This window comes from Mustela putorius, unplaced genomic scaffold, assembly GCF_011764305.1.
Source record: "Mustela putorius furo isolate JIRA1106 unplaced genomic scaffold, ASM1176430v1.1 tig00000224_pilon_pilon_pilon, whole genome shotgun sequence".
Classification (NCBI taxonomy): domain Eukaryota; kingdom Metazoa; phylum Chordata; class Mammalia; order Carnivora; family Mustelidae; genus Mustela; species Mustela putorius.
This window is the reverse complement of record NW_025421321.1, coordinates 23897307-23908020: the sequence shown is the minus strand read 5'-3', so window position 1 is coordinate 23908020 and position 10714 is coordinate 23897307. Positions and strand designations below refer to the sequence as shown.

General features: G+C 38.4%; 1 protein-coding gene across 2 annotated transcripts in view; it reads right to left on the bottom strand.

The window, feature by feature from the left end:
- Nucleotides 1–2961: 2961 nt before the first annotated feature.
- The window catches only part of ACYP2 (acylphosphatase 2), a 176936-nt gene continuing 169183 nt past the window's right edge, over nucleotides 2962–10714 (bottom strand). Inside the window, exon 4 of one of the 2 annotated variants that reach the window (XM_004775682.3) lies at nucleotides 2962–3541. In XM_004775682.3, coding sequence (XP_004775739.1) covers nucleotides 3427–3541 — 115 coding nt within the window. In that variant the 3' untranslated portion in view covers nucleotides 2962–3426. The remainder of the gene's footprint in view (nucleotides 3542–10714) is intronic. The other variant, XR_201055.3, reaches the window with a different exon arrangement.

Genomic DNA, 10714 nt, shown 5'->3' with positions numbered 1-10714 from the left:
ATAGGCTGGGCCCAGAATGCATGTCTTCTGATTCCTATTGTCTACTGCACAAAGTTGCCTAATTTGCAGTTCCCGAAATTAGTTCCAGATGGAGAAAGCGCTTCCCTTGAACTAAATAATGAACATTCTTTGATATTTAAATTAACGGACACCAGAGAGAGCTACCATATGAAATATATTTGTGAACTATAGACCTTCCAAATACACGCTAATATTTGGCAGTAGATTCTGGTTCTGTTGTCTCTAATTGTGAGCTTAGAGATAGGTGGTGCTTCTCAAAAATTCCTTCGGTAGACAGTTAAAAATATTTCATCATAACAGCAGCGACTAGCTTCCGGCACAAACTAGTCGGAGTGGCTGTGTCCCCATCCCCCTCCTCTCTCCCACTGCCTGTCACTTTTCTTGCTTCGGTGCTTCTCTGCCCTTTGTTACCACAAGTAGCTACTTTTTGAAATCACCTGATGCTTTGATAAATAAATATACTGATTAAAAAAAAAAAAAGTAGCTACCTTTTGAAGCCCTAGGATCCTTCAGGCTGCAGGATCTGCCCCTGAGCTTAGAGATTCCCAGTGTCAGATGAAACCTCCATTGCTGCTTTTCAAGCTCAGGAGCCCATAGCCTTCCTAATGAGGAAAATCTCTTGTCTGCCCCCCCCCACCAACTCCAGTCACTTCTACAAACCCCAGCTGGTGAAGAGTCTCTTTTGCATATTCCCTCCAGCCAAGAAGATTGTCCTGACCTTTATTTCCTGAGCTAGCTTTTAAAAGATAGGCAATTTCATATGAATATAAAAAATAGTATTTAATATACTTTTACAAATCATACCCCCCCCCCATTCTGAGGGTGTGGGCTTGTGCAGTATCATGACACCTGGTTAATTGTCACTGAAGAAGATCTTTGGCTTAATTTTTTTTTCTTGGCTTTTTAAATGTCTAAATCTGACAACACCAAGCCTGTCAAGGTTTATTATTATCTAAAATATGTAAGTTCAAAATTCCCTATGTGAGTTCACTGTGAAAGCTGACATTATCAAGTTTACCTGTAAGATGTGTTACCTGGTCTCAATAACATGGTTTACCTCTTTTTGCCCCTCTCGCTTTCTACCCGTTCATGAACACTTACTTTTAATCATTATTTCCAACATTCTTCATCCAGTAATAGAATTTAGTTATGTGTTCATCACTAAGCAACCTTGACTAATGTGGTTCTCTTTGTGCGTTTAGGAGATTGTGCCAGCAAAGTATGATTTTCTTACAAAGAGATCTGGCAGGGGAACTAACGGAGGGTATTGAGGTAATAAAAAGTGACATATTGGTGTCACTTCTGAGATGGTATTTTTCTGAAATCACTTAGTCTTCCTATGGGTAAAGAGATAATTTTGTTTCAAACGAGTGTACAAGAAATGTCTATTTTATTTGCTGTAAATCAAATCAAGGCTGTTTCAAATCCCATCCTGAGAGGTGGGAAGTTAATTCTCAGTCATCCCTGGGGTTTTCTACCATCTTCCAGAAGGATCACATAAAGGGTCTCATGCAGAAAGAGCATTCAGGCAAGACTTCCCTGGTTTCCAGTCCATTCCAGGTACCAGGATGACTGTCCAAGCCACCGGTGGCTTTGTAGCACTTTGGGGACAGGAATCCTGCCTGGTGCAGGACTCCCTGGGCCTGGGATCCCACTTTTCTGGATGCTCCAGCTCCCCCCGCCCCCAGGTGCAGCTATCCTGTACAGGGGCCACTAGGGAAAAAACACACAGGTCTCCATCTCTTGGGAAACCCACAGCCTTTGGTCCTTTTCCAAAGTCTTGGATAATCTCCTCCTACCCTGGGCTCTTGCCACTTCTGCTTCTCTTTTACCTGCTAAAGGCCAAGTGTTTATCTTTGTTCTCAACTCATAACATCATGCCCTCTTTAAAAATAAAACCTGGGAAGATGCCTTGTCTTTAGGAGACTAGCACCAAAGCTTTCCCGGAGCTTAGGGAACACAAAGGCTTTTCTCTGTGCCTTCAAACAGGAGTAGGGAAATAAAAGGAGAGCAAAATTCAAATGAGTATCACAATAGAGTCTGCTGTATAATATTTGACACATGTTGAGTATAATACTCAACATGATGATAACACTAGAATAACAGGAAAGTTCTTTATTAAGTGTTCTTAGAAAGTTTAAAAAATATCTTTGTCATTCGCTGATGTTGTACTGTCATATGTATATTTGATAATATTACCATTATCCACAGGGTTAACCTTTCAAAGAAACAATGTCCGCCCCATTTCATTTCCTTTTGTCAGTTCTCATCTTGCAGCAGGTGAGGGAGAGAGGCCTGAAGTTTTCTTGCTCCACTCCATGGAGAGGAGCAGTGGAGATCGGTTCCCTAGGTGGAATGGTGGTTTCTAATGTGTATTCCTAGGGTGTATGAAATTGTGCAAGGCCGACAAGATGCAGCACAGCAAGTGAGACCAAGCGTGCAGGTATGCAGGGAAGTCCATGCCCATTTCAATCCTACTAGTTGTGCTGTTTCACTTCCTTTAGGTACTTCATGTAAAATGTTGTTTTCATGAAGGATTCCAGTGTTAGAAAAATTGGGAAATCCTTGAAGGATATATGCATGTATTGACCTAAACGTTTGAAACTCCCCAGCATTTGGAGTTAAAGATCTTCCTCTTTCAAGAGTGTAATTCTATGGTATAGAAATGAACCTTCCCCTTAAACTATTCTGTTGCTTAATTAATTACCATTTACAGATGAAAAATCCCCAAATGATAGGTCAAGGTTAGGGGACAGGATGATTTATTTAGACTCTCAGTTCCCTTTCTGGTTAATAGGACATTCATTGTAGATAGCTGTTGACACAAATCTTGCTGCTGGTTATACTGTAATTGTGGGGTCTTATCTGTTTCATCACTCACCTGCTTACTATACAGAACCATATAGTTCACAGGAAGCGTTAAGCAGCTCCAACCTCAACCAGGATTTTAAAAATTAATTCTTTATTGATAGGACTTTATGGTTATACTAATCATCACACATTTATATCTAATGACTGGGTCTTTATTTTAAACAAATGACTCAACTTCAATAATAAAATATTACGCAGAAGGTTTTAGAATTCATTTCAGACAAATAATCCTTAAATGGTTAGCTTTATTTTAAGCCTAGCCAAATAACATGTTTGCTAGAACATTCATTAGACTTAAAGATTCCATTAGCAAGTTTAAATATGCATATTAAATGTTTTGTAATGCGAAGTTTTTACTTTTTAAAAACATACTTGAGTAAAACTATTTGTGTCAGACATTTTTAGTAACACATTCTGTTGTACCTTTCAGAACAGAAAGTTCCTTTTTGAACTCACTCTATTAATATTCTAATACAGACTTAAGAATATCTAGTGTTGTGCATTATAAACATTAAAATTTTTATTTCTCTTCTATTAGTATCGAATACTAAAATCTGAGTAGTCAAGCTTAGAAATGAATTTTTCATTAGAAAAGTTCGTGCGGTCAATGCGAGAGCTAGGACTTCCAACTTTGCACAGCCAGGACATCCTACCAAAACAAAACAAAACAAAACAAAAATTAGCATATAATGTGTTATCAGGACATCCTATAAAAAATAAATATTAGCATATAACATGTATATGGACTACATGAAATAATCCTGCCCCAGGTCCCAATGGGAGTTTACTATAACTTTTACATCTAATGTGAAATAAAATTGTTACGTTGTATACATCATGTATGTATCAGAGGAACAGAAAGTTTAATACATAATCAAATTTGGACAAAGAAAAACTAGTAGCAAATTAAGCACAGTTAACTGATGATTTCATACTGGAGTTATTTTCCCCTTCTTAAAACATCCAAAGCCATTATAACCTAGCTCTTAAATGTAAAAGGATTATATTTTTACAAAGAGATTATATTTTTACAATTCTAAAGTGTAATAAAAACAATTCATCATTGTTTTTTCTCATTATCCAGCACATAGTAGATGACACACACATACACACACAATGTGTGCAGGCTGAAAGAAAAAAATGAAAAAATAAGTGTAAAGAAAGTGATTTTCCACAAACATTAAAATGAAATTAGATGAACATTTTTTTATCTGTTCAAAAACCTTACTACATATATTACCAAAATGACATTAAAAAGGGACAAGCTAAATGCTATGAAACTATTTTTCTGCTTCTGTAGTGCAGTGGTTTTTATATTTATTTATTTATTTTAAAGATTTTATTTATTTATTTGACAGACAGAGATCACAAGCAGGCAGAGAGGCAGGCAGAGAGAGAGAGGAGGAAGCAGGCTCCCTGCCGAGCAGAGAGCCTGATGCGGGACTCGATCCCAGGACCCCGAGATCATGACCTGAGCCGAAGGCAGCAGCTTAACCCACTGAGCCACCCAGGCGCCCCTGCAGTGGTTTTTATTAGCAAAATATGTATGTCTAATTTGTGCTTTATCTGAGATGCTTCCTATACCATTCAGGCTTATTTTAATATTGTTGACATTTCAGATATTACTGCTAAAGATTTTTCCAGACTTTTTTTTTTTTTTTAAGATTTTATTTATTTGACACACAGAGAGAGATCACAAGCAGGCAGAAAGGCAGGCAGAGAAAGAGAGAGAGGGAAGCAGGCTCCCCGCCAAGCAGAGAGCCTAATGCGGGGCTCGATCCCAGGATCCTGAGATCATGACCTGAGCCAAAGGCAGAGGCTTTAACCCACTGAGCCACCCAGGCGCCCCTTTTCCAGACTTTCTACCTATAAACAATTAGTTGGGATGACCGATGAAGTGAGATGACAGGTAAACAGTATGAGACAGTTTTGTACAAGTGGTGGCTATTACCCAGATGTTGCTGTAGAAATAGTCAAGCAGTTTGCTCCTGTTCCCCAAGTTCTTTCAAGTTGCGAAGTCAGAGCCATACATTGCTGTGTGATATCATAAGTAACAATCTCATGTAACCTTGATTTAAAAATATTTTGTAGGCTAAAGGTGTCAGATTATCTGAAAATTACTCTTACTCAGGCTAGAGGATTCCAATGACTCAAATTGCCATTGTACTATTTATTTAACCCTTTCTTTGGCTCTTGGGACAGTTTTGTGGTAAGCCAAATTTTTTTTTGTTTTTCCTTCTAAGAAGCTAAGCTCAGTAACACATCTTACTTTATTCAACTCTGTTAAAATCTTAAAACTTGAAATTGCATGTGTTGAACAAGAAAATTCAGTTGCATGAAAAGGAGCCAATGGCTTCCATTTTAATGGTCCTATCTCCTTGAAATCTTGTCTGAAACCAGAAATAATAAAAATATATTGAGCACATTTTGCTCAGCATTAAGTTCTTTATATAGACTCTTAACTCGGATTGACACATTAACCCTGTATGTTATAGTCCATAGAGAGCAGAACAGTTCTGTATTTTGCTCAGGGTAGTAACAGTGTCTTGGGGGGGGGGTGAAAAATGGTCAGATTCTGGATGTATTTTGAAGATACAGTCAATAGATTTGCTGGCAGACTGGACATGGTGTGAGGAAAAGAGAAGACTGAAGGATGACACCAGAGTTACTGGTGGAAAACTACTTGGTTGAAGTGATTCATGGAAATGAAGAGACTGTGAGAAGAGCAGGTTGGGGGTGGGGAGATCAGAAGTTCAGTTTTGGAATGCTGACTGAGCTAATTAACTAGCAGACACCTACATGAGACGTTGTACAGCAGTTGGATCTTTGGCTGGAGAAGATAAGGTTGGAATTTGTCTGCAGGTAGCCAGTACTGAAAGGCATAAAACTGGATGGCATTGCCAAGAAAATGAATATAGAAAAGGAAAGGGTTCTGAGGAGTGTGCTTTATGTTAGGGGACCACAAAGTTCAAAGCCCAGGAAGCAAAGGAAGAACCGGCAAAGAAAAGCAGCAGCATCTAGAAAAGCTACAAGGGCATCCTGTGCCAGGAGTCAAAAGCAGTCCTCCAGGAACAGGGAGGGATCAACAGGGTCCATGCTGCTGGCAGGTCAAGTAAGGTGAGAACGGACTAAGAATTAAACGTGGCAGCAACACACTGGTCACTGATGATCTCACTAAGAACAGTGTTGGTGGGTGGAAGCGGTGTTTAAATGGGCTCAAGAGAGAAGTAGAGGAGAGCAACTGTAACCAGTGAATCAGTACTAATGGCTCCCTGCGTTGCAATGACTAATCCATCTAGGATGATAACTCCATGTATTTAGCCAGTTGAGAGTCTGACTACCTGCTTGTAGCTGGTCTTCAACATCATTAAGAACTTTATCAACCAGAAGTATGGTCAAGAAGAAATCTATGTCACTGGTAGGGGCAGAATGGTTGTGCTGTTCAGGGATTCAGCTCTGTTTACAATATGTATTTGTATCTAATGGAGAGCCACTTTTTACCATGTTTCCAAGCCTGGTACCCCAGTTGCTAGGAACCATCTCCCTGACCTACCTACTTACCTGGGAGTGTTCTGGTCACCTGTCATGTTGCAAGCCCTAAGGTACAAGCCCTAAAACTTGAATTGTGTGCTGTTCCTGCAGTCAGCCCTTTACAGGTATGGCTCTGGTCTGGAGATGGCAGATCTAGGAGTTCTAGCTAAAGTGCTTTAATTTTACCTCCTTGTTTCATGAAGAGTATTAGTTAAGGACTGCATAATCAAACTGTACCTGTTAATTCATTTTGATTCAATAAATATTTAAGTAGCACTGTATGCAAAGCATATCCCTGATACTGGAATGCATACACAGATATCTAAAAGGAGGTTTTTTCCTTCAGTAACTCACAATCTAATGGAAGAGTTTGGAGAAAGATAAAAATAACTGTGATTCAGAATGTAATGAGCAATGGGATTTTAATATAAAGGGAAAGGAACTGGATGGGGTTAATTTCTAGACAAGGTGGTACTCAGGGACAGCTTTGTGATAGCAGTGGCAATGAAGCTAAATTTTAAATACTAGAGAAATTTCCAAATCTTAGAATAGGAATTTTAAAACAAAGACTGTAATGAGAGATGAAGAAGGACACTGTATCACTCTTCAAGGGTCTGTCCAAAGATAGGATCTAACAATTGTAAATATCTATGCCCATAACATGGGAGCAACCAATTACATAAAAAAACTGTTAATCAAGATAGAGTCATATTAATAAGAATACATTAATAGTAGCAGATCTTAACATGCCACTCTCAGTAATAGATCATCCAAGCAGAAAATCAATAAACAAGAGCATTGAATGACACATTGGACCAGAAGGAACTCATAGATATATACAGAACATTCCACCCTAAAACAGAATACTCATTCTTTTTTTTTTTTTTAAAGATTTTATTTATTTATTTGACAGAGAGAGATCACAAGTAGATGGAGAGGCAGGCAGAGAGAGAGAGAGAGAGGGAAGCAGGCTCCCTGCCGAGCAGAGAGCCCAATGTGGGACTCGATCCCAGGACCCTGAAATCATGACCTGAGCCGAAGGCAGCAGCTTAACCCACTGAACCACCCAGGCGCCCAACAGAATACTCATTCTTCTCAAGTGCACATGGAATTTTCTCCTGAAGAGACTACATCCTGGGTCACAAGTCAGGTCTCAACTGATACCAAAAGATAGAGATTATTCCTTGCACATTGTATTCTCAGAACACAATGCTTTGAAACTGGAACTCAATCACAAGAAAAGGTTTGGAAGAAATTCATACACTTGGAAGCTAAAGACCATCCTGCTCAAGAATGTTTGGGTCAACCAGGAAATCAAAGAAGAACTTAAACAATTCATGGAAACCAATGAGAATGAAAACACATCAGTTCATCCTAAGGGGGAAATATGTAGCCATCAAAGCCTCACTCAAAAAAATAGAAAAATCCCGAATATACAAACTCTCCTTACACTTTAAAGAACTGGAGAATCAACAGCAAATTAAGCCTAAGTCCTGCACGAGGAGAGAAATAATTAAGATTAGAACAGAGATCAATGAGTTAGAAGCCAGAAATATAGCAGAACACATCAATGAAACCAGAAGATGATTCTTTGAAAGAATTAATAAGATCAATAAACCACTGGCCAGACTTATCCAAAAGAAAGAAAAGACCCCAAATAATAAAATTATAAATGAAAGGGGTGAGATCATGACTAATTCCAAGGAAATAAAAACAATCATCAGAAATCATCAAGAGCTCTATGCCAATAAGTTAAACAACCTAGAAGAAATGGATGCATTTATGGAAACCTATAAACTTCCAAGACTGAAAGAGGAAGAAACTGACAACCTGAATAGACCAATAACCAGTAACAAGATTGAACCAGTAATCAAAAACCTCCCAAAAAACAAGAGTCCAGGACCTGGCGGATTCCCTGGGAAATTCTACCAAACATTCTAAGAAAATAATAGCTTCAGGAGAATAGATATTTCAAAAATAGAAACAGAAGAAAAACTTCCAGACTCTTTCTATGAGGTCAGCATTACCTTGATCCCAAAACCAGGCACAGAGTCCTTCAAAAAGGAGAATTTCAGATCAATATCCCTGATGAATACAGATGCCAAGATTCTCAACAAGATACTAGCTAACAGGATCCAACAGTCCATTGAAAAGATTATCCATCACTACCAGGTGCAATTTATCCCTGGGATGCAAAGGTGGTTCAACATTCACAAATCAATGTAACAGAACAAATTAATAAGGGAAGAACCACATGATCCTCTCAATTGATGCAGAAAAGGCATTTGACAAAATATAGCATCCTTTCCTAATTAAAACCTTCAGAGTATAGGGATAGAGGGAATATTCCTCAACTTCATAAAATCTACCTATGAAGAATCTATAGTGAAGATCATTCTCAATGAGGAAAAGCTGAGAGCCTTTCCCTTAAGATCAGAAACATGACAAGAATGTCCAGTCTTGCCACTATTGTTCAATATAGTACTAGAAGTCCTAGCAACAGCAATCAGACAACAAAAAGAAATAAAAGGTATTCATATTGGCAAAGAAGAAGTCAGTCTCTCTCTCTTCACAGATGACATAATTTATGTGGAAAACCCAAAAGACTCCATCTCCAAATTACTAGAATTCCTACACATTCCTACAGTAATGTGGCAGGATACAAAATCAAAGCACAAAAATCAGTTGCTTTCTTATACACTAATAATGAAACTGCAGAAAGAGAAATTAGGGAATTGATTCCATTTATGATAGCACCAAAAACCAGAAGGTACCTTGGAATAAACCTAACCAAAGAGATGAAGGATCTACACTCTAGGAATTGCAGAATACTCAGGCAAGAAACTGACGCCAAATTGACACATGCAAGAAGACACAAAAAGATGGATCAGAGGAATAAACATTGTTAAAATGTCTATGCTGCCCAGAGCAATCTGTACTTTGAATGCTATCATGATCAAAATACCAGCAGCATTTTTCAAAGTGCTGGAACAAACAACCCTATAATTCGTATGGAACCAAAAAGGACCCCGAATCACCAAGGAAATGCTGAAAAAGAAAAACAAGATGGGGGGCATCACGTTGCCTGAAAAGCTATATTACAAAGCTGTGATCACCAAGACAGCATGGTACTGGCACAAAAACAGACACATAGACCAGTGGAACAGAGTAGAGAGCCCAGATATGGACTCTAAACTCTATGGTCAAATAATCTTCGACAAAGCAGGAAAAAATATCCAATGGAAAAAAGATGGTCTCTTCAACAAATGGTGTTGGGAAAATTGGACAGCCACATGCAGAAGAATGAAACTGAACCATTTGTTTACACCATACACAAAGATAAACTCAAAATGGATGAAAGACTTCAATATGAGACAGGAATCCTTCAAAATCCTAGAAGAGAACATAGGCAGTAACCTCTTTGACATCGACCATAGCAACTTCTTTCAAGACATGTCTCCAAAGTCAAGGGAAACAAAAGTGAAAATGAACTCTTCGGACTTCATCAAGATTAAAAGCTTCTGCACAGCAAAGGAAATAGTCAACAAAACAAAGAGGCAACCCACCAAAAGGGAGAAGATATTTGTAAATGACACTACAGACAAAGGGCCAATATCCAAGATCTATAAAGGACTTCTCAAGTTCAACACCCAAAGAACAAATAAGTCAAAAAATGGGCAGAAAACATAAACAGATACTTCTCAAAAAAAGATATACAAATGACTAACACACATGAAAAACTGTTCATCATCATTAGGCATCAGTGAAATTCAAATCAAAACCACATTAAGATACCACCTTATACCAGTTAAAATGGCAAAAATTAACAAGGCAAGAAACAACAAATGTTGGGGAGGATGTGGAGAAAAGGGAACCCTCTTACACTGTTGGTGGGAATGTAAGTTTGTGTAGCCACTTTGGAAAACAGTGTGGAGGTTCCTCAAAAAAATAAAAATAGAGCTACCATGTGACCTGGCAATTGCACTACTGGATATTTACCCCAAAGATACAGATGTAGTGAAAAGAAGGGCTGTATATACCCCTACGTTCATATCAGCATATTCTGGAATATGCAGAGATGGAAAAAGCAGAGATGTCCTTCAACAGAGGAATGGATAAACAAGATGCAATCCATATGTACAGTGGAATATTACTCAGTCATCAGAAAGGATGAATACCTGGCTTTTGTATCAACATGGATGGGACTGGAGGAGATTATGCTGAGTGAAATAACTCAAACAGAGAGAGTCAATTATCATATGGTCTCACTTATATGTGTAACATAAGGAAT